This window comes from Schistocerca nitens, chromosome 8 (genome assembly GCF_023898315.1).
Source record: "Schistocerca nitens isolate TAMUIC-IGC-003100 chromosome 8, iqSchNite1.1, whole genome shotgun sequence".
Lineage (NCBI taxonomy): Eukaryota > Metazoa > Arthropoda > Insecta > Orthoptera > Acrididae > Schistocerca > Schistocerca nitens.
This window is the reverse complement of record NC_064621.1, coordinates 172,967,392-172,992,246: the sequence shown is the minus strand read 5'-3', so window position 1 is coordinate 172,992,246 and position 24,855 is coordinate 172,967,392. Positions and strand designations below refer to the sequence as shown.

Here is a 24,855-nt window from a genome sequence, read left to right as displayed (position 1 = left end):
GTTACTGTCATTCTTATTTTTGTAAACATTATTTGTATCATATTCCAATTACCATTTGACACATATTAATTAACTCTCAGTTTTGTAGTTTCAAATACAGTAACATTTTCCATCATGGCAATATCGATATTTTATGATATACGGTTTGGTCAAAATTTTTTAAAAATTTTGTAATTCCGTATAGTCTATAGGTTATAGCCTATGGAGTATTTGTACTGACTACCACTGGGCGTGTCAAAGGAGACAGGCTCCTGTCATGTACCCAGCTGTGGAAACAAGCCGTATTGTTCTACACAACGTAGCAGTACAGTACACCACCAATGGAGGAATGCGTTATTGCTGGTTTTCTGTCAGCCTCACAACCGCTCGTGGCAGCATTATTAGAGCATCCAGTTGCAGAATTGTGACTGCAGCTCACCTTCGTATAACTTGGCTACTTGCAAAGTCCCACTTGGAGACTGGGCTGAAACACCTGGGAGTGAGGATGTAAAGCCAAAACTAGTCGCAATGAGCAAGAGATAAACAAATACAAAAAAACACACTTCAGCTGTGGAATGATTATTTCTAACACAAATACTTTATAAGCCACAACCTGACAGTAAAATTCTCCTTGAAAAGTAATGGAAGTGATCGTAAAAAATATTGCAAATTTATTCCATCTGTTCCCTGTGTAAGGACGACTATGAACTTACAATTAAAACTACCCATCTTTCGACCCATAACCTATTTTACCTATATCTTGCCCAAATTAAGGTTCCAACCTACCATTTCCTTGCTCTGCTGCCATCACGCTCGTGTGCTAAAACATCCTGCCTATCTGTTCATGTGTTCATTCACACACACACACACATTTTGGCAAAATAGCTGATATGTATTTTTTGCACTACACTTTTCCTTTTTTTATCACAAAGGCAGGTCAGTGTGGGCCAGCCATCCCAACACTTTGATGGTGAGGCTGTGGATGTCTTGTAACACACACCTGACAGAGGTATCCAGACAAACCAGGGCCGAAGCCCGGGATTAGCCGAGCGGTCTAGGGCACTGCCGTCATGGACTGTGCGGCTGGTCCCGGTGGAGGTTCGAGTTCTCCCTCGAGCATGGGTGTGTGTGTTTGTCCTTAGGATAATTTAGGTTAAGTGGTTTGTAAGCTTAGGGACTGATGACCTTAGCAGTTAAGTCCCATAAGATTTCACACAAATTTAAACATTTTTGAAACCAGGGCCAAATGACCAATCGCTTACTCTCCGGCTCCACATCACTTGCATCAGGGGCATTCTGAAGGTCCCCGCTGAGTCTGGCTCTTGTTTCAGATACCACTGTTTGTACAAGTCGTGCTGGTGTTGCACTACTGTCTTCTGGGGAGAGAAAATCTAGGTACGTTGTAAGTTGGGTCTGTCACGAAATGGGATTTCATGACATCCTAGCGAAGTGATGTCCAATGATCACTGATGATGAAGTCGCTGAGTTTGTTGGCGACTGCTGCAGATGGATATCTTGACCTCAGTCTCAGTTGCTGCCACTAAAGAAAATGTGCATCAATATGATTGGCAAGGAATGCGTTGACATTTACATATAGACATCCTACCTCTTTTACCATATCCTCTCCACTACTTCCTAATCTCAGTCCCTATCCACAGCTATTATGCAGCCCTATTGCATCAATCCTTTAGTAACAACTGGTGTAGGCATGTGTATTTGAATACAGAGATATGTAAACAGGCAGAATACAGCTCCGCAGTCACCAACGCCTATATAAGACAACAATGTCTGGCGCAGTTGTCAGGTCGGTTACTGCTGCTACAATGGCAGGTTGTCAAAATTTAAGTGAGTCTGAACGTGGTGTTATAGTCGACGCACGAACGATGGGACACAGCATCTTCGAGGTAGCGATGAAGTGGGGATTTTCCTGTACGACCATTTCACGAGTGTGCCGTGAGGATCAGGAATCCAGTAAAACATCAAATCTCCGACATCGCTGCGGCCGGAAAAAGATCCTGCAAGAATGGGTTTAAATAGTTCAAATGGCTCTGAGCACTATGGGACTTAACTGCTGCAGTCATCAGTCCCCTAGAACTTAGAACTACTTAAACCTAACCTAACCTAAGGACATCACACACATCCATGCCTGAGGCAGGAATCGAACCTGGGACCGTAGCGGTCGCGCGGTTCCAGACTGTAGCGCCTAGAACCGCTCGGCCACTCCTGCCGGCGCGGCGCAAGAATGAGACCAACGATGACTGAAGAGAACCATTCAGTGTGATAAAAGTACAACCCTTCCGCAAATTGCTGCAGATTTCAATGTTAGGCCATCAGCAAGTGTCAGCGTGAGAACCATTCAAAGAAACATCATCGATACAGGCTTCGGAAGCCGAAGGCCCACTCGTGTACCCTCGATGACTGCGCGACACAAAGCTTTACACCTCGCCTGGGCCCGTCATTACCGACAGTGGACTGTTGATTACTGGAAACATGTTGCCTCGTCGGACGAGCCTCGTCTCAAATTGTATCGAGCGGATGGACATGTACAGGTATGGAGATCACCTTATGAACCGCCAGCCGGGGTGGCCGAGCGGTTCTAGGTGCTACAGTCTGGAACCGCGAGACCGCTACGGTCGCAGGTTCGAATCCTGCCTCGGGCATGGATGTGTGTGATGTCCTTGGGTTAGTTAGGTTTAAGTAGTTCTAAGTTCTAGGGGACTGATGACCTTAGAAGTTAAGTCCCATAGTGCTCAGAGCCATTTGAACCATATTAACCTTATGAACCCGTGGACCTTGCGTGTCAGCATGGGACTTCTAAAGATGGTGGAAGCGTGTGCAATTGGAGTGATATTGGATCCCTAATATGTCTATCTACAACTCTGACAGGTGACACGTACGTAAGCATCCTGTGAGATCACCTGCATCCATTCATCTCCATTGTGCATTCCGACCGACTTGGGCCATTCCAATAGGACGATGCGACACCTCATACGTCCAGAATTGATACACAGTGGTCCCAGGAAGATTTTTCTAAGTTTAAACACTTCTCCTGGCCACCAGACTTCCCAGACACGAACGTTATTGAGCACATCTGGGATGCCTTGCAACGTGCTGTCCAGAAGAGATCTCCACCCCCTCGTATTCTTACGGATTTATAGACAACCCTACAGGATTCATAGTGTCACTTCCCTCCAGCACTACTTCAGACATTAGTCGAGCCCATGGCACGTCGTTTTGCGACACTTCTACGTGCTCGCGAGGGCCCTACGCGATATTAGGCAGTTGTGGCAATTTCTTTTGCTCTTCATCGTAACCTCTTAAACTACACTCCTGGAAATGGAAAAAAGAACACATTGACACCGGTGTGTCAGACCCACCATACTTGCTCCGGACACTGCGAGAGGGCTGTACAAGCAATGATCACACGCACGGCACAGCGGACACACCAGGAACCGCGGTGTTGGCCGTCGAATGGCGCTAGCTGCGCAGCATTTGTGCACCGCCGCCGTCAGTGTCAGCCAGTTTGCCGTGGCATACGGAGCTCCATCGCAGTCTTTAACACTGGTAGCATGCCGCGACTGCGTGGACGTGAACCGTATGTGCAGTTGACGGACTTTGAGCGAGGGCGTATAGTGAGTATGCGGGAGGCCGGGTGGACGTACCGCTGAATTGCTCAACACGTGGGGCGTGAGGTCTCCACAGTACATCGATGTTGTCGCCAGTGGTCGGCGGAAGGTGCACGTGCCCGTCGACCTGGGACCGGACCGCAGCGACGCACGGATGCACGCCAAGACCGTAGGATCCTACGCAGTGCCCCGTAGGGGACCGCACCGCCACTTCCCAGCAAATTAGGGACACTGTTGCTCCTGGGGTATCGGCGAGGACCATTCGCAACCGTCTCCATGAAGCTGGGCTACGGTCCCGCACACCGTTAGGCCGTCTTCCGCTCACGCCCCAACATCGTGCAGCCCGCCTCCAGTGGTGTCGCGACAGGCGTGAATGGAGGGACGAATGGAGACGTGTCGTCTTCAGCGATGAGAGTCGCTTCTGCCTTGGTGCCAATGATGGTCGTATGCGTGTTTGGCGCCGTGCAGGTGAGCGCCACAATCAGGACTGCATACGACCGAGGCACACAGGGCCAACACCCGGCATCATGGTGTGGGGAGCGATCTCCTACACTGGCCGTACACCACTGGTGATCATCGAGGGGACACTGAATAGTGCACGGTACATCCAAACCGTCATCGAACCCATCGTTCTACCATTCCTAGACCGGCAAGGGAACTTGCTGTTCCAACAGGACAATGCACGTCCGCATGTATCCCGTGCCACCCAACGTGCTCTAGAAGGTGTAAGTCAACTACCCTGCCCAGCAAGATCTCCGATCTGTCCCCCATTGAGCATGTTTGGGACTGGATGAAGCGTCGTCTCACGCGGTCTGCACGTCCAGCACGAACGCTGGTCCAACTGAGGCACCAGGTGGAAATGGCATGGCAAGCCGTTCCACAGGACTACATCCAGCATCTCTACGATCGTCTCCATGGGAGAATAGCAGCCTGCATTGCTGCGAAATGTGGATATACACTGTACTAGTGCCGACATTGTGCATGCTCTGTTGCCTGTGTCTATATGCCTGTGGTTCTGTCAGTGTGATCATGTGATGTATCTGACCCCAGGAATGTGTCAATAAAGTTTCCCCTTCCTGGGACAATGAATTCACGGTGTTCTTATTTCAATTTCCAGGAGTGTATTTTGTATTAATTCAAAAATTATATACAATTGCGGAAAAACAGCATGTTTGCACAGATTTAGAGGGTGCCAGCTGAAGTGCTTTTGTTGTTGCAGTGACTGCTGTGGGGACAGCCTGAGAGCATGGCCTCGGCGCCGCCCGCCGCCTGCAGCCGCGCGCTGCGGTGCCCTCTGCCACTGACGTCACGCAACCCCGCCCCCGCCGCCGCCAGCCACTGGTCACCGCGGCCAGCCCCGGCGCTCCCCTGAGATGGCCGGCGCACCCCTGACCGCCGTCACAGTAGCCGCCGCCGTCTGTTACCCGCGACCACGCCACCATGGCGGACGCAGAGGAGGCGCTGTCGCACGTCAGCGCCAGAGGTCAGTACACACGCGTCTACATCTAAACGTGCATCGGAACGCATGCACCAGCATATTCTACCAATATTAATTGCTTGCAAAAGTTTTTAAAGGTCTTTACATAGATACTCAGGTAGCAGTTAGAGTTGACGGTAAATTGAGTTCACGGTTCAGAGTAGTTTCAGGGGTAAGAAAAGGCTGCAACCTGTCTCCACTGTTGTTCATATTATTTATGGATCATATGTTGAAAACAATAGACTGACTGGATGAGATTATACGTGAACACAAAATAAGCAGTCTCGCATATGCGGATGACTTAGTTGTGATGGCAGATTCGATTGAAAGTTTGCGAAGTAATATTTCAGAGCTAGATCAGAAATGTAAGGACTATGGTATGAAGATTAGCATCTCCAAAACGAAAGTAATGTCAGTGGGAATGAGATATAAACGGATTGAGTGCCAAATAGGAGGAACAAAGTTAGAAGAGGTGGGCGGTTTCAAGTACTTAGGATGCATATTCTCGCAGGATGGCAACATAAAGAACTGGAAGCGAGGTCCAGCAAAGCTAATGCAGTGAGCGCTCAGCTACGATCTACTCTCTCCTGCATGAAGGAACTCAGTACCAAAACTAAGTTATCTGTGCACCTTTCAATATTTCGACTAACATTGTTGTATCGGAGAGAAAGCTGGGTGTATTCACGTTTCCTTATCAATAAGGTTGAGGTTACGGATATGAAAGTAGCTAGGATGATTGCAGGTACTAGTAGATGGGAACAATGAGGAAATCAAAGAAAAACTGGGAATGAACTCTATAGATGTAGCAGTCAGGGCGAGCAGGCCTAGAGGGTGGGGTCATGTTACACGCATGGGAGAAGCAAGGTTACCCAAGAGACTCATGGGTTCACCAGTAGATGGTAGGAGGAGTCGGGGTAGGCCAAGGAGAAGGTACCCGGATTCGGTTAAGAATGATTTTGAAGTAATAGACTTAACATCAGAAGAGGCACCAATGTTAGCACTGAACAGGGGATCATGGAGGAATTTTATAAGGGGGACCATGCTCCAGACTGAACGCTGAAAGGCATAATCAGTCTTAATTGATGATGATGGTGATGATGATGACGAAGCGCATAAAAACGAGAATTTTTCTGTCTGTTGGAGACAGAAAATGCTTTGGATAGCCCTTGGGCTGGGGACCATTTGTATACGCAAAGAAGAATCGTATTAGTGTAACTATCCAATAGCACAGGGTCAAAATGTGAACGTTACACCCTTTCTCCAGCTTAGGGAAACGGAGTAAACTGAGGCATTCTTTTTCCATTAGACATGGTCAACTGTTGCCCTTTTGGAACTATTAGACTTAGTTCACGTGCTGTTGCCGAGAAAACAAGAAAAAAGAATTTTTCAGCATTTTGTCTTCGTCAACAATGAACATCTAAAAAATTAAACGCACCAAGCTGCTCAAATTTTATCGGTTAATCTCGAATTATCTATCTATAACTGCCATCCTCTCGGTTTTAAATATATACGAGGGTGACTTAAAAAGTCCCCGGAACGGAATAGAAAATGACTACTTACATCACTGAAACTTTTTTTGTTTTTCAATGTAGTCACCTTGTAGAATAATTCACTTGGCCCAACGATGTTCCAGTGCCTTGATCCCATCTCGAAAATGATTTTCCTCCAGGCCTGCAACATTGTTGTCAACTCTGGCTATCAATTCTTCGTCTGAAGTACATCAACGTCCACCAAGAAAAATTTTCAGTTTTAGACAGAAGTCTGACAGAGTCATATCATGTGAAATAGGCGGGCGTGTCCACAATTCATACCTCAGTTCGTGTAATATTGCCATGGCGACGACACATGTGTGTGGGCGCGTGGCAAGAGTCGTGGTAATCGCTACTCAAATCTCGATTTCTTTTTTCTATTTTTGCAAATCACTACGCGGGAACAACAACAGAGCCAGGTCACCGACACAGCTCTCTTCCAAGAGTACTGACATGGCACGTGTTTACAGGCAACAGTCCAGTGAATATCACTTGAACAACTCGTTGCGCCAGCGCTGACCTCTCGTGGTGATTCCAAAACTTTTCAAACCGCCCTCGTATATCCGTTATCGAAAAAAACCATAGAGATGTTACTTGGGTACCAAAACCTAGCCGTTGATTTCAAAACGGCTATGCACAGCAAATGGCTTTAGTTTTTACGATATATTCCTAATATCCTAATGTCTAAGGACCATGAAAATTTTCTTCATATATTTGTCTTTTTCCAAGATACTTAGTTTCAAATTTACCCTCGTTGTACACGTAGAATGTGGTGTGAGGCGAAAACGTAGTTTATAAAGTGATGCAACAAGAAGAAATAGACCGTCACCTCACCTGGATCCCTCATTTCCGCTTCATCCAAGCCAAAGTCCACAACCGCCTCCAACTCCTTAAACTCCTCTCTGGCCAGACATAGGGGTTGCACCCTCTACCATCCTCCACACCTACAAATCCTTAATCCGTCCCGTCCTCTGTTATGCCAGTCCCACCTGGGTATCTGCCCCCCCCCCCCCCCCACACACACACACATTCTATAAGTCCCTCCAGATCCTTGAGCGTCACGCACTCCACCTCGCCTTCCGTATCTCCTCTGTGACCTCATTCCTTTCCCCCATCTGCTCCTGTTCCTCGAACATACCCACATACTCTACACCTCCCCCCGCCTTGATCCCCCTCACCCCCTGGTTGCTTCTCTCCTCTCCCATCCCCGCCCCGTGCCACGCCTTCACTGTTGTGTCCCCCTTACCCTCCATCTCTACACCCTTCATCTCCTTTCCCAAGGTGGCTTCCATCAACTCCCCCTCCTGGATGATGCCCTCTCCCCCTCCATTTATCTCTCCCATCAACTCTGATCCTCAGCCCCTCTCCTTTCCTCCGTCCTTTTCCTGGGCTCCCTCTCCCCCCCCTTCCATTCTCCTTTTTTCCCCACCTACCATCTCTCTGCCCACCTTCTCTCCCCCGTCCTTTTGCATTTCCCTCCTCTGCCTTTTCCCACTGCCTCTCGCGTCTGCACTGCCCCTCCCCTCCTTATGAGTCCTCTCCCTCCTTTGGTCCCCCCTTTCGTTTTTCCTCTCCTCCCTCCTTGTTCCCCCCCCCCCATCTGCCCAGGACCCCCCCCCCCCCGCTCATCTGCCCTCGGCTGTGGTGTGTTATCTTTGTGCCGACATTTTAGTACAGTGTTTACAGTGAGTGTTCAGTGTTGTGTGTCTTCTCCGAAGTGTTGCGAACGGACATCATACTGTCGCTGGGTGTGATTTTTATATCTCTTGCGAACAGAAACCAGATTGTCACCCTGTTTCTTAGTTGTCTGTCTACTATGGTTCAAATGGCTCTGAGCACTATGGGACTTAACTTCTGAGGTTATCAGTCTCCTAGAACTTAGAACTACTTAAACCTAACTAACCTAAGGACATCACACACATCCATGCCCGAGGCAGGATTCGAACTTGCAACCGTAGCAGTCGCGCGGTTCCGGACTGCGCGCCTAGAACCGCTAGACCTGTCTACTATGTTCCCTTTCTGCTTCCTGTGTATTTTATTAGCTTTGCCAAACTTTTGCTTTATGTTTTAACTTTCTACAATTTTCCGCCGTTTTACAATTTCCGTCACCGTTTTATCGCCTGCTGTTATTGTTTCGTATCTTCTTTCTTATGTTTTAAAAAGTCCGTAGGCTGCAGAGCAGCGTAATAAGCTGCTGCCAGCCCGCCCCCTTTAGGGAAAAAAAAGGAGAAATTAGCCGTTAAGTCTGTGTGATTTGTTCAAAAAAAATGGTTCAAATGGCTCTGAGCACTATGGGACTCAACTGCTGAGGTCATTAGTCCCCTAGAACTTAGAACTACTTAAACCTAACTAACCTAAGGACAACACACACATCCATGCCCGAGGCAGGATTCGAACCTGCGACCGTAGCGGTCGCGCGGTTCCAGACTGTAGCGCCAGAACCGCTCGGCCACCAGCGGCCGGCTCTGTGTGATTTGTCTCCCTCATCACCAGAAGGGGCCTGGGAACATAAGGAAAATTTTTGTACACATAAAATCAGGTGAGAGATGTGAAATTAATTTTGCGTTATTTTAATTTCACATAAGTAAACTATCTAAATTTTACTGGCTTATAAAGTTCTTTTTTTAGCAGGGGAAGGAAAGGAACCAATGGTAAAATGCTCCTACTGGAGCACAAAATACACGAATATTCTCCTTTTTAAAGGAATTACTAAAATGTGGAGCACCAGCTGCCTCATTCTATCTTCCTTAGCACCTTTAAATATTTTCCCAATAATTTTGGCATATTCCAGTTTTCATTTTGAGTGGGAAAAAATTGAATAGTAATAAAATACTGAGTAATAACAGACAGTGGTTGTAGTGTAGAAAGAGTGAAGTAGGCAATGGCAGTGTGACAGAAAGAGAGGGACACAGTGACAGTGGAACATAGTTGACAGTGAGAGGACAGTGCCAGAAAAATAGTGAAGGTGACAGTGCCACTGAGAGAGGAATAAAGAGAAGGAGAAAGCGGAATTCGGTGACAGCCAGCGATAATGTGAGACAGAGTCTAAGACAATGACAACAATGAAAAAGACATTGGCAGTGGAAAGAAATGAATGATATAGTAGTAGTGTGACAGAGCAAGAGGCAGGCAGTGACACTGAGAGGAGACAGTAGTAATAGGAGAGAACGAAGGTAATTGTGGCTGTGACATAGGAGGCAGTGACAGAGAGGTACAAAGAGATAATGACAATGAGTTGGGCTGAGTGATCGAGTGAGAATGGACAAGTGGGAGCGGATGGGTATGGTCGACTTACAGCGATGGACTAGTGGGTGTGAGCGGGTGGGAGTGAGAGGTGAGTTGCATGTTAAAAAAAGCGCCAATATGGTCGCATGTCAAGATTTGTGGCAAAATTTTTCAAGGTCTGAGAAAGATAGCATGGGCGGCTGGTACACCGCTTTCCAGTCAGAGTCTTCCACTTTAAAGAGGAGCATAATCGCCTTTTTGTGCTCTGATAAGAGTATTTTTCCTCTGACAGACGTATTACTCGGCAAAGCGAACCATATAACTGGCAGTAGCGGGAACTAAGTCGGCCACTTGATTAGGTACACCAACGCTCCAGTAATCCGGATAGTAAGAACTTGCACTTAACAGAATTAATTTATGAGAAGGAGCAAACAGTGAAATGTCAGGCGGAAAACGTGACGAAACGTGCAAACAAAATGTTAAAGCTTCTGGCCCGTCCCCGTTCCAGAAAATAAACAGAGGGTCGAATTTAATTAAAAGTATCTTACGTTTTACCTCAAAATCTGAGCGCTAAAGTTCATGTAATTTTGCAAGTGTGAACTACCGCTATAAGAGGTCTAAAATAAAAATGCAATGGAAAATATAAGTTACCGCATAAACACCATGTTGGGCCCTAAATGTCGCTTACGAGTGTCTAAAACAATCTTCCACCGTTACGGGCGTCAGTAACAAAACCAAAGAATCGTGAATGATATATCGAAGCGCAAATAACTGTCTTAGCTCGATGCAGCAATTTTTTTAAATAGGTCATTAAACTGGATTGGTTGAAAATAAATTACATCACTTGAACGTCAAAAAGGAAACGACTGACAGCTTGAAGCAAAACTGAATACATTTTCCTTTAGTAGTATGATAGGCAAAGCACCTTGTAGTAGTAACTTCCTTATAGTCTTTAAAAAAACCTTAACGGCTAACGTAGCGCCTGCTTCTTCCTTCGCTCCCGTTTGCGTAATAATTAGAACAAAAATAATTTTTCAAACTTAGGAACGTCTTTGTTAGATTAGATTCATATTATTTAACTTGTATTTCGTGCTGTCACGCTCAATCATTTGTAATTTAATTTTTTACTTCGTGTGTGGTACAGAATTACGTTTAAGTATCAATTTTCCAGTAACCACCTAATCCTGTGCATATTACATACATTTTGAGCCTCCAAATTTCCCTTCCTCTCCTCATCCTTTGTGTGAGTGAGTGAGTTGAATTTGTCTTATACATGGTAGCAGCACACCATATGACTATCCGCTGTGGTAACAACAGTGTAGCCAACGTAGATGTCTCAGACAAGGCAAAGAGATTTGTATCTTTTCGAAAGAAGTCAGACTGGTGACGGATAGGACCCATCTGGTCCCTTCCGGCTGCCTGGGGAAGTTCGTTACAGGGAGAGCGTGCTCTCGGCACTTGGGACTGAATCATTGGTGAATGAAGAGCGGCTTTGCGCTGGTGAGTTAGTTAATGTGTGGTGGTGCGTAGTTATTCTAACTGACGTACACCTCTGATCTGCTAGTTCATTTTCGAGTTCGGTAGAGTAGTCACAAGTACATTTTCTGTCTTTAGTAAGTTTTCCCGGTCCTTGTTTTCTGTAAGCAGAACACGTGGCTGTACGAAGTTCTTTACTGCAGCACAGGTTTAAAATTCAGTTGTCCGATTCTATTTTGATTGGATGTATGTCAGACCTTTTCTCGTGTGTGTGTGTGTGTGTTTTATTTCTTCTACTTTTCATTTCGTTTCAATTTTAAGATTTTGTAACTTTATTCATACGATGTAGTGGTAATTTCACCGTGTGCAGTTTCAGTACCAAAGTTTTGTTCTTAAGTCCGCGTGATATTTTATTGATATATGTGGCTATATGGTTTACATTTGTGTTCTTGAAGTTTTCACGAGTAATTTTGCTTTTTTCATAAACATTCGCGGCATTTGCAGGTGTTTCACGCCATCATACCTTAGTTTCATGTGCAAGCTGATTCAGATAAATTTCTTTGTTGGAAAGTGTTCCATAGTTTTCGTACTCACAATAACTCAATGAACCTCTGGCCCTTTGAATTATTGTGATGGACAAAATTCTTTTTATCTCTCTTCTTGTGTGTGTAAAACATGTATGTTTGAACTCTTCCCATGCACGCCTAAGAATTTATTTTCATTTATCACCTCAATGTACCTCAGCACTCAATGTAATTACATGTGAGCTAATTAATTAAATAAGAGGCAATAACTGATCGTATTTTAGAATTACTTTGTGAATTTTAATATGATGTTTTATTTTAATGAACTAGGGTACACTGTGACGACTGTTTGTCAAACAAACCCTTCCCTTTTTGTACGATTATTTTAATACATCCAATCCGGCATTTTCTGAAGCGTAAAAGGCAGCCCTTATTTATGTAGACTTTTGTCTGATTGTCTTATTCTTTTTGTTGAGGCTTAAGCTCCTGCTATCTCTGAATTACTTGATTTAATGTTTGTACTCAAATTGTTCTCATATGCCCATTCCATATATTCAAAATGGTTCAAATGGCTCTGAGCACTATGGGACTCAACTGCTGTGGTCATAAGTCCCCTAGAACTTAGAACTACTTAAACCTAACTAACCTAAGGACAGCACACAACACCCAGCCATCACGAGGCAGAGAAAATCCCTGACCCCGCCGGGAATCGAACCCGGGAACCCGGGCGTGGGAAGCGAGAACGCTACCGCACGACCACGAGATGCGGGCTCCATATATTCACTTGGCTCTTTTTATTAATATTAACACGCTAGTTATGCTTACCAATTTAGTGATTAATTCATTTCTTATATTAAATTTTGCCAACTTTAATCCAACTAGGTTGTGACACAGCAAAATTTTGTGGCACACGAAAGTTAAAATAGACTGCGGAGTTCCACATTGAGTAGCTTCCCCAGTTTCTGTTTGCAAAATCACTTTCTAGATACCATTCACCAATTAATAATCATTTAATGTGTATTAGGTCTACTGAAAATTAAGATATTAAAGAGCTGCTTCTTTTTCTATGCAATTCTGAGAAATAGCTTTGTTTGATTTACTTCACAAATTGCAACACCCCCTAAAATTTTCACTCTAATTAAGGCCTTAGAAGAATGGTCTTTACCGAAAGTACAGAGGATAAGCAAAATAATGTGAACACATGTTCTTACTTGGAAATGGTTTATTAATAAGGGGTTGGCCCCCCATTTTCCCGTAATACAGCTGCTATTGTTGTTGGAATACTGGCGTATAATGACTGTATAATCTCCAGTGGAATTTTATGCTACTCCTCGATCAGAACCTCTTCTAACTCCTGTAGTGACGAGGGAGGCGGAAATTGATTAGTACCGCCCACAAGGGTTCGATAATGTTCAAGTCTGGCGACTGTGCTGGCCAGGGAAGGCAGTGCAGTTCAGCTGCATGTCCCTCATACCACGATTGTACTGTCCTGGCTGTGTGAATGTTTTCATTATCGTCCTTAAATATGGCATCATTATTGGGGAACAACATTTGAATCACGGGGTGCACCTGATCACCTGAAATGTTCACTCATTCGTTGGCTGTAAAACGGCCTTTGGGAATAATGATGGAACCAGCAGGAGACCACGATATAGCTGCCCACACTATCGCTCTTTCACCTCCATGCTCAACCGTTGGAATCAAGCAATCAGAATTGTAGGCTTCTTTTGGCATTCTCCAGACATAAACCCGGCCCGAAATACGAAAACGTGTTTCCACTAATCAGCCGTCCAGGATTTATGCTCCTGAAACCATGTTTTGCGCTTCTTTGCGTTGGTTGTCGTCGCTAATGGTTTCGGTATAGCAGCTCGACTATGAGTATTTGCTTTATGGAGTTCTCGGTGGACAGTGTCGATAGATAAGAGGCCTCGAAGATGGCTAATTGAGCTCTGCAGTCACTTTAGCCGCCGTAGTTTTGTGTTGTTTCGACACTATTCGTGTTAGTGTACGACGATCTCTGTCATTTAGTTTTGATTTGCGCCCGCTATTAGGTTTACACGATGATGTCTTTCCATGTCTTTTGTAGGCTGTCATGATTGTTGAAACAGTTGTTCTTGAAACATTCAATAAGTTGGCTTTCTTGGCTACTGATGCTCCAGCTAATCCGGTCCCCACAAACTGCCCTCTTTGGAACTCTGTTAGGTCTTTCATTGCTCATCGACTTCGATCTCTGAATGCAAATACCAAGTGTGCACTGCTCGTAAACAACCAGCACTGATGCCTAGTCCGTACTGAACACGCGCAGTCCAACGCGACACGTGCCTTACCTGCGTTGGTGACCGTCAGACACAGCCATCCCATTACTACCACTGTTCACATTATTTTGACTATCCCCTGCACTTATGACGAAAAAGCGATTCTGGCAGGTAGAGTCGGAGATTTTTCTTAATTCTGTTTTTGAGTTCTTGTTGTGATATTCCAATTGAAACGTTCATCCCGTAACGGATACTTCTTTATTTATAAGCGGGAAGTTACATATCAGTTTTCATAGACTTAGCTTTAAAAATGTTTTAATATGATGAAATATTTTGATAAAAATTTTCATCCCTTATTTACCTCCTTAGGGACTGAATTCCCAAAAAAAAAAAAAAAAAAAAATCGTCAGAGAAACCAAATAAAAATTTTCATAGATTAAGCCTAAAAAATGCCTTCGTAATGAAAATTTCCATAAAGCTTGCATCTTCTGTATCACCCCCCCCCCCCCCCTGGGGATGAATTTTTTGATTTGAGACCGAGAAACGAAACACAAATGTTCATAGATTTAGCTTTAAAATGGTTTCAGAATGAACTATTTTCATATATATTTTCAATTCCTATTTTGCCCTCTTAATGGACAGAATGTTCTAAAATATAGAAAAACGTTTTTTTAATTTCTGAACAAGAAACCAAATGCCAGTTTCATAGGTCTAGTCTCAAAATTGCCTTAACAACGATATTTTTCAAAAAACCTTTCGTCTCTTATTTCACTCCCTTAGGATGCGAATTTTGAAAAATCACTCTTAAACGATGCCTAAAATATAAAATCAACACCCTCTCCAAATTTCAAGTTTCTATCCTTAGTGTTTTGGTGAGTCATTTGGTCAGACTGGACATTTCCTTTTGTATGTAGATAACCATACGTTGGCGCAAATATAAACACGCTAGTTTAGAACGAACACAGTGCAAAGACAAACTGATACAATTTTAAAATTGTCTCCCTTTCTTTCGGGACAAAGGCGCTTTCAGGATGCCGCGCCTTTTAGACCACTGTTTCGCGTCTCCACCACGTTCTAATTAGTCTCCCGGGTACTGCATTCTCCGGAACGTTAAGCTGGGGGTGGTTCGGGCGTCCATCGCCGATTACTTTAGATTGTTTTCTGAAGTTATTAATAAAATGATTTTTCTCACTTGTTGGCGTTCTCCCATTCCACGATAACAGCTTGAAAATAATATTTCCATAGCTTTGAACTTGAAATTAATTTTTAGCGAAGGGATGAAAAAAATAATGTAATTGCAACGTTGGAAGCTGAGAAAACTCAAACTATGCAAACTGCTGTAGGAGAGACACGATGTTGAAGTGGTTGAAAACAGAATACTTATCCCAAAGAAAAGGAAAAGCAGCAAAGTGAAGGCAACAAATATGACATTGACAGTATGGATAAATGCATTATATTAGGCAGAAATTCATGCAATGATATGAACAACACAAAGAATTGTCAACAAAGGCTAGCACAAAAACTTTGTTCAGGGGAGGGTGTGTGGTCGGGGATTGTGATCGGAGAACGAAGCGATTGGTGATGTGATTTACGGTGCCAGTTTTTTAACTTAAAATCGGTCATCTGGTAAATATTCATTCAAGAAATACCGGAAGATATGATACTAGTTCCTATCTCCTAAAATTATCGCAGTTTGCGAAACTGCGCCATAGCGTAATGTGTAACGTGACAAGATCGTGTGATATTTTTTTCTGAGTTATCAGCTTTCTAACTGGTTTGATGCGGCCCGCTACGGATTCCCATCATGCCAACATCTTGTATCTTAGTTCTCAACTATTTTTTGTATGTACTCCAATCGTTGCCTTCTCCTACAGTATTTAGTCTTTATATCTCCCTCTAATACAATGGAAGCAATTCCCTGTTGTCTTAACACACGTTCCATCATATTGTCTCTACTTCATGGCAGCATTTTTCACGTGTTCCTTTCTTCTCCGTTTCTGCGGATAACTTGGAGAACTTCCTCATTCCTTACCTTATGATTTCACCTAATTTACAACGTCCTTCTGTAGCACCACATCCAAAATGCTTCGATGTTCTTCTGTGTCGGTTTCCCAGAGTCCACATTTCGCCGTCATACAACGCTCTGGTCCGAACGTACTTTCTCACAAAATTTCTTCCTCATATGAAGGCCTATGTTTGATTCTAGTAGACTTGTCTTGGCCAGGAGCACCGTCTTTGCAAGTTCTAGTCTGCTCACTGCGTCCTTGTTCGTCCAACATGACTTGTTTTGCTCCCAAGGTAGCACAATTGCTTAACTTCGTCTACTTTGATTGCGATGTTAAGTTTCTTGGTATCCTCATTTCTGCCACTCCTCATTACTTTCGTCTCTTGCCAGTTTACTTTCAATCCAAATTCTGTGTCCATTAAATAGTTCATTCCATTGAACAGCTCCTGCAATTCTTCTTCAGTTTCACTCAGTATAGCAGCAACATCAGCGATGTTTATCATTGCCATTCTTGCATCCTTAATTTAATCGAACTCGTGAACGTGTCTTCTATATTCGTCATTTCTTCTTCAATGTGTAGTTTCAACAGTAGTGGCGAAATACTGCACCCCTTTCTTACAGCCGTTTTAATAGGACTACATTGTTCTAGGTCTTCCAGTCTAATTCTTTCCTCTTGGTTGTAGTACATTTTGTATATTAACCGTCTTTCCCTATAGGTTATTCGTACTTTTCTCAGAATTTCGAACATTTTGCAACATCGCGTACTGACGTATGCTTTTTCTAGGTCTACATATCCTATGAGCGTGCCTTGATTTTTATCGACTCCTGCTTTCATTAACAAGCACAGAGTAAGAACTGCCTCTTTGGTGGCTTTATTTTACCGAAAATCAATGTCTAACAAATCTTCGGTTTTCTTTCCAATACAAGGCTTTCGTGGCCACTTGTTGACAAACTGCCTATTGGCTTCTGTCTCGGGTTCTTCGGCCGACGTTCATCTAATGATTTTTCTGACGTTTCGCCAGCACGAGTGGCTGGCATTGTCAAAGCTTCACCCTCCATTGCCGGTGGTGAACTGGAGGCGAGCTCGCGGCTGCAGACTATATGTACCTGGCGCGCCAACGTCCGAGGGCTTCTCCGCGGTCATTTCCGGTGCGGTTCTCCTCTTGCTACCTGCGACGGTCGTTCGCTGCAGTACGGGAAGCCAAGATCCGTTTACCTTAAGGCTTTCCTCTTTCTTGTTGAAACTGTTCGCGTGTTTTTGGATTTCTACAGCTTCTCTGAACAAACGCGTGTGATAGTGATTCTCTACAGCTAGAACTTCCGTGTCAGCGAATTTTATTACGTGGTCGGTCCCATTCAGTGCGTGCTCTGCCACGGCCGATTTCTCCACCTGCCCCAACCTGCAATGTCGCTTGTGCTCTTTGATCCTGGTGTTAACTGATCGTCCAGTCATTCCGACATAAACTTTTCCGCATGTGCATGGTATACGGTATATTCCCGACCTTGCAAGTGGGTCTCTTTTCTCCTTCGCCGATCTAAGACACTCTTTGATCTTCCTTGTCGGTTTGAAAATCGTCTTTACGCCATGTTTGCGCAATGTACGGCCGTTTCTGTCCGTCACTCTGGGAATGTATGGCAGAAAGGCCGTACCCGACATTTCTTTTTCTGGTTTCTTACTTCACCGAGTGTTGGGCTCTGTTACACTTCTAATGTAATTTGTGGAGTACCCATTGCTCCTCAAAACAGTTTCCAGGTGTTGCATTTCTCGTTTGAGGTGTTGCGACTCACATATTAGTCCTGCTCTAGTTACGAGCGTACTAATCATGCCTCTTTTCTGGCTCGGGTGGTGGTTTGACAGTTTGTGCAGGTATCGGTCCGTGTGTGTGTCGGTTTTCGATACACGCTGTGTCCCAGGTTTTCGCCTTCCCTTGTGACCAGCACATCTAGAAATGGCAGTTTCTTGTCCTTTTCTACTTCCATGGTAAATGTTATGTTGGCATGGAGGCTGTTCAAGTGTCTTAGGAATTCACCGAGCTGTTCTTCACCATGGCTCCACACCACGAAAGTATCATCGACGTACCTGTACCACACCTTAGGTTGGCAAGTCGCCGAGCCCAGTGCCTGTGCTTCGAATTGCTCCATGAAGAAGTTGGCCACCACTGGACTGAGAGGACTACCCATGGCGACGCCTTCCAGCTGTTCGTAGAAATCGCCATTCCACGTGAAATAGCTCGTGGTGAGACATGCATGGAAGAGCTTTTTGATGTCTTGCGGGAACATGGAACCGATGTGCTCCAGAGCGTCACTGAGTGGCACTCTCGTGCTGTAGAAATACAAAAACACGCGAACAGTTTCAACAAGAAAGAGGAAAGCCTTAAGGTAAACGGATCCTGGCTTCCCGTACTTTCTTTCCAATGTTTCTGTATGTTATTACTGTCAGCAGCTTTGATGCATGAGCTGTTAAACCTATTGTGCGGTAGCTCTCGGACTTATCTGCCCTTTCTGTCTTCGGAATTTTGGGGATGATATTTTTCCGAAAATATAATGGTACATCGCCGATCTCATAGGGTCCACACACCAGCCTGTATAATCCAACAGAGTAAAATCCAGGATGGAATGAGTGTGGCATCAGCTGCCAGAGACTGCAATGTTGTGTGTGTGTGTGTGTGTGTGTGTGTGTGTGTGTGTGTTCTATCTCCGACTACGGCCTTGTTGGCCGAAAGCTCATTTTCTGACAGTCTTTTTGTTGTGCCTACCTGCGACTCACCATCTGCGCTATATGGTGAGCAGCGACAACTTCCTCTAATGATTCTAGGAATTCCGACGTATTTTATCTTTCCCTTCTGTCTTACGTGATCTAAAGTCTTCCAGGGCTCTTTGAAAATTTAATTCGAGATCCCATATGTCTTGTGTATCGACTCCAGTTTCTTCTTCTATAACATCATCGGACAACTCCTGAGCCTTATAGAGGCCTTCAATTTACTCTTTCTACTTATTCGCTCACTCTTCTGGGTTCAACAAAAATTGTTCAAATATACTGGACTTAACTGCTAAGGTCATCAGTCCCTAAGCTTGCACACTACTTAACCTAAATTATCCTAAGGACAAACACACACACCCATGCCCGAGGGAGGACTCGAACCTCCGCCGGGACCAGCCGCACAGTCCATGACTGCAGCGCCCTTGACCGCTCGGCTAATCCGGCGCGGCCTGTGTTCAACACTGGAATTCTCAGTGCACTCTTAATGTTACCATCATTAAACAGCACAGCTGATAACCGCCTTCATGACGCTGACTACGAATTGGATGACATGGAAGTGAGATACATTTGGTTTAATCTTAATAGGCAGCAGGCGCGTACAAATTTGTCGATTATGTTACTCATAATAATTTTTGGGGTGATGGTCAATCCGGAAACATCGGGAACAAATTGTTCTCTCACCATGAACATTCATATAAAAAACTCCTTGTCACAGATGCATATAACGTCCAAAAAATTCGTGGGGAAACTAATGTCACTAACATTCTGCAATGTAGGCTTTTCATAGATTAATTTTGTAGCCATCAACCAGCGTCTTACTGTTATTGCTTCAGCGGCCTTCTCCCTTATTTTGTCATATATACCAACGGAGTACTATACTACTAATATTGTACCCCATATCAGTCTAGCACTATACACGCCCGCTAGTATCATCATTCTCTTTTTTTCTGGTACTAGCTAAATTGTACTCGTTCGGTTATCATATACCCTGTATGAAAGCCCACTAGTGTGAACGGCTTTAGTCCGAGATACCTGGCACCTTAAGCTACATATAATAAAATACATTCAATACAGAAATTTTTCATTCTATGAAACACGTTTTTAAAATGTGCCACAATAAGTGAGTTACCATTTACGAAGGAGACGTCATAGTATCAAAAACAACAAACTGCGTTGGATTGGTACAAAAATGGGAGGCATAGGAATTAAAATGGCCAGTGGTTGTCTTAGACGATTCATACATGTTCTTTGGATAAATACAGGCCAAGTGATGGTGCCCAAGGTGTATTGTCAAACAAAAGTAAGATCTTTTTATTTCAAGTTTCTGCTACCAGTCACTTTTTATTTTATGCTTAATCTAACATAATACAACGCGTTTCGAACATGTTCTGTTCATCTTCAGGCGTTTATACATACACACATAGAGAAACGTTACTTAAAAATAAACAGCCTTAAACTAGATTAATCTAGAACACTTTGTCCATTGTTTTTTACTGTAGCTGCTGGTGTGGCATTTGGGGGGGAGGAGGGGGCAGTGTATGGCTAGAAATCGGAATCAGTGATGTCTTCTGCTGGTTTTCTTCTTTGTGGTTGACTATGTATATTACAGCCTGTATAGGATGCAGATAGATTTGCATCAATTATGCGTTACGAAAATAGTGTGAAAGGCTTTTATATAACAGTTGATCACTTACAATTTCATGATCTTGCTGCTTCACTTGCATCACTGGTGTAATGGCGAAGCTGTTGATTGACATTACACTATGACATTATATTTTGTCACTTATTAATATAATGTGCAACAGTCCACAGCATAACAACAACGTAGCTCGTAATAATTGTTCAAAGCGGCGACCGCCAGTCTCAATGCAGGTATTTCCATGTCTGGAGTGAGGACAGTCACCACACCACCCGCATTGGTGACCACCAGCAACGATTCTCTGTCAACGTATTGGGTTTGCCCAAGATCACGTAATAGGATCTGGTTTGCTCCCTCCCGTGACCTGGTGTTCCTACGGGATGTGCTCCACAGTTCTTTGGGACTCTACTCTTTCTTGTTCGCGAAAGGATGTGGTTTCCACACGACGGTGCACCAGCCAACCTCGGTTTTAATGTCCGTACCTGTACAACGTGTACTCTCATCACTGGATTCGAAGGGGAGGTGCTTTCCAATGACCAGCGCGATCGCCAGATCTCACACGTTTGAACTTCCTTCTCTCGGGTTATATCAAGTCGTTGGTGTAAGAAATCTCCAGTAGAGAGGGATGAAGACCTGCTTGCTGAGGTCCAAGCTACCTGTTTCGTGGTGCAAGAGACACCAGGGATCTTTGAGAGAGTGCGTCAGAACTTCATACACCTTTGTCATGCAAGAATCTGGAGGGGCGATCGTTACTTTGCAAAATTACTGTGCGGCACATTGTTGTTATGCAGTGTACGCTGTGTATATGCATGACACAATAAATATGCATTTCCGACAGTTGGCTCCCTATCTCAACATAATCGGTTTTGGACCCACTATCACCTGCTTCAATTTGACCCAAAAGGTTTGAGACACCCTGTATATATGGTATTAACGCTATCGAATGTTTTGAGTGGTGGTGGTACTCGTTGAAGCAATAAGTCCAATAAACAATAGTTTTGACACGCATACTTTCTAATATCTGAACTCTTGCTCGTAAGAGGGGCTGAAAGACGTTTGGTTGTCCGCATGAGCACTGCCGTTGCAATAGTGCCACGTCAGCAGTGTCAGTATTGTCTTTCCTGATCACAGTACTGAGCTACACGATAGTCTGAGCATTAAGTAGACCGCTGCAGTTGTGCGGTTCGAACAGTCTTGTACTGTTGCTTCTCGTCATCTGAATGTTGTACAGGCTCAGCCATCTAAAGTGTGCAGGCTGGTGAAGCCTTGCAAAGAATACTTTCAAGAGGTTAGAGAATATAATAAAATCTTTAAATGGTAAAATGTCTCTGGCTGGAATTTTCCGTGACTTATCAATGGCGTTTTATTGTGTCAGTCATGATATTCTATTAGACAAGTGTAATTTCTCTGAAATACGTAGTCCATGACATGCCTAGTTTAGTTCTTTTTTAAGAAGCAGAACGCAGATAGCTACCCCGGGCTGTTGGAGTAATACCGAAAGCGTTGTCACAGTATCTGCGTGGTGAGAGAGTACTCCCACAAGTCTGTCTTTGGACCAGACCAGTTCTTGCTCGATGGCAGAATTAGTCCTGGTTGCGGGTGATACAAGCATTGTCAATCACAGCAAAGAATCATCAACAAAGAAAATAGTAAATGATATTTTTGTGAATGTTACTGTTGGTTATTCTTAAATGGCATAGCTTTAAATTTAGAAAGAACAGATCTCATCGTGTTTTTAAAGTCAAAAATATACGGCATCCTATTAACCTAGTATACCAACAAGATACAACACACAGGGTAGAAAATTGTAGCGTCTGAAGTGTGCATATTAACGAAAACTCAAACTCGAAAAACGGTGAAGTATACCAGTTAAAACGTTTAGGTTCGCCTGTTTTTGCCGTAAGAATAATTATGAGCTTTAGACATATAGGAAACCTGTTTTACATGCTTTCATTCACTGATATTTTATGGGTTAGTATTCTCGGGCAGGTCCTCACTTAGGCACACCCTGCAGATATCTCTTAAGCAGATGGGAGTATTAACTACAGCCCGGAGTACATTTAATAACTTACGAAATTTGTCATCAACAATCTATGTGAATTTGAGAGTAACGGAAGTATTCACAAGCACAATACCAGAAGGAAAAATGATGTATATTAACCTGTTAATGAATCAATCATTAGCACAGAAAGTGGTGAAAAATGCTGTTATAAAACTGCTTGGCAATCTCCCCATGAAAAACAATATTTGTGACAGATGGTAAATGTGCTTTCAAATGTAGTTTAAAGGTGTTTCTCTATAACAACTCCTTGTACACCACAGAAGAATTCTTGTATGGTCATTCATACAGGAAATACCAGTAAATTCTTCTTCGTCCATTTTTTGACAATCAATCGACTTCCTTGATTCACACGAATGTCAAACACAAAGAAATAAGCCAATATGGCTGAAACTTGGTGTGCGTTCTTTCCAAAGATGCTACTATCTAAACATGACCTCGATACACGCTGGTGGTGCCATCTCTCGGACTTTGCACGTACTTTTCAAACACCCTTCGTATAATCTGTGGCAATCCGATGGAAGGGTATGGGTTTGGCGAATGCCTGGAAAATGTTACTTGCTATCGTATGTACTACCAACAAAAAGGTTCGGAGGAAATTGTGTTGTGGTGTAGGTGGGCATGGTGTGCTCACCTTATATTGCGATTAAGAAAACGATAAATGCGAAGGGGTATGAACAAATTTTACAGCACCGTGTACTGCCTACAGAGGAGAAGCAGTTGGGAGATGATGATTGTTTGTTTCAGCATGACAACATATGTAGTCAGAAAGCAGCACTGTGAGGCAATGGTGTGTGGGCAACAGCATTCCTGAAATGGGGTGACGTGTCCAGAGTGCCGATCTGAACTCAAAAGAACATCACTACCTTCTAAGGTTCTTCAAGAAGAGTGGGCAGCCAATCCCCTACAGACACTGAGACACCTGAATGGAAATTTCTCCAGCAGAGTTTAAGCCACCATAAAGGTGGCCCATCTTAATATCCACTAATAGATGGTTCAAATGGCTCTGAGCACTATGGGACTCAACTGCTGAGGTCATTAGTCCCCTAGAACTTAGAACTAGTTAAACCTAACTAACCTAAGGACATCACAAACATCCATGCCCGAGGCAGGATTCGAACCTGCGACCGTAGCGGTTTTGCGGTTCCAGACTGCAGCGCCTTTAACCGCACGGCCCACTAATAGATGTCTGGATGCTTTTGATCATATAGTGTATGTATGTCTTGTAACCTCCCAACAGTTAAATTTCCGTAACTTCGGAATAAAAACGGGTGACTAACCTCCCAATGAAATTGTGACTCATATATAACCTTTCAATAATTAACTGACTGTGAATTTAAACTGGTAAATTTTGGATGTCAGCAGTGCTGCGTCACGGCCCTGAAAGATCGTTCTGAACAAACTGAAAATTCTTACCTTAATGAAGTCGCCGGATAACGCGTATGTATCTGCTCCTATAAGAATTTTTTTTTGGCACAGCCCAGCGCAATGCTGGCCGCTAGATTTGTCATGTATAAAAATGAACAACTGATTTTTCTTTAGGATAATCGGGATGGCCATGGATAGGTGAAATTAGTAAAATATTTAAATACAGATGAATGATCGTCAAAAAGTGAATTTTATATTAAAGATTTTTATTAAAAGATTTTGTAAAAAAACATTTACATGGGACTTGATATAACAATAGTTCAAAATCATTTGTTACAGATTATATACGCGCCCGGCTATGATAGTAATTCTTGATTTAGCTTATACTACATCGCTCAGGCACCGCCATCGCTCTCCATGATCGGCCCAACCGCCCAACTGCAAGCTACTACTACTACAGCTGCCTACACTGCTCTCTGGTCTGCGATTCTATTGTAGCTTACATATCGCAGGCAGCGCTTGAACATTCCATCGAAGTTACATCTGCTCAACTGCGCTAACAATAAATTCCTTATTCATGGACCTTTTACACTCTTCAATGCATTCTGTTAACGCATCCCACTTCAGTAACGTTCATCATGAATATGGTCAATAGAACAAGAAACTAACTAAGTCCCTAAGGCGGTGGAAAAACTGGCAAAGCAGCTTTTGACGGTACTTCGCGACCTGATTTTTCTGTGGCGAAGGCATGGGCTCACAAGCTTCTTCCATTTGTTACACCAGGGCCAGAGATCATTTCAGCAACATCACTTTCAAGTTACTGGCTTCCGTTACTAACAATTGGAGGGAAAATAAAACAATGTATACTTCATCATTTATACGTAGAAAAAGCCCAGTACGCGGCTCCCCCCGACGGAGGTTCGAGTCCTTCC

The 24,855-nt window shown here is 43.8% G+C and overlaps 1 protein-coding gene across 5 annotated transcripts in view; it reads left to right on the top strand.

The window, feature by feature from the left end:
• Nucleotides 1–24,855, top strand: part of LOC126199014 (ankyrin repeat and death domain-containing protein 1A-like) — an 811,076-nt gene that overhangs the window by 340,734 nt on the left and 445,487 nt on the right. For all 5 annotated transcript variants that reach the window (XM_049935699.1, XM_049935702.1, XM_049935701.1 and 2 more), the window contains exon 2: nucleotides 4,825–5,088. In XM_049935699.1, coding sequence (XP_049791656.1) covers nucleotides 5,046–5,088 — 43 coding nt within the window. In that variant the 5' untranslated portion in view covers nucleotides 4,825–5,045. The remainder of the gene's footprint in view (nucleotides 1–4,824; nucleotides 5,089–24,855) is intronic.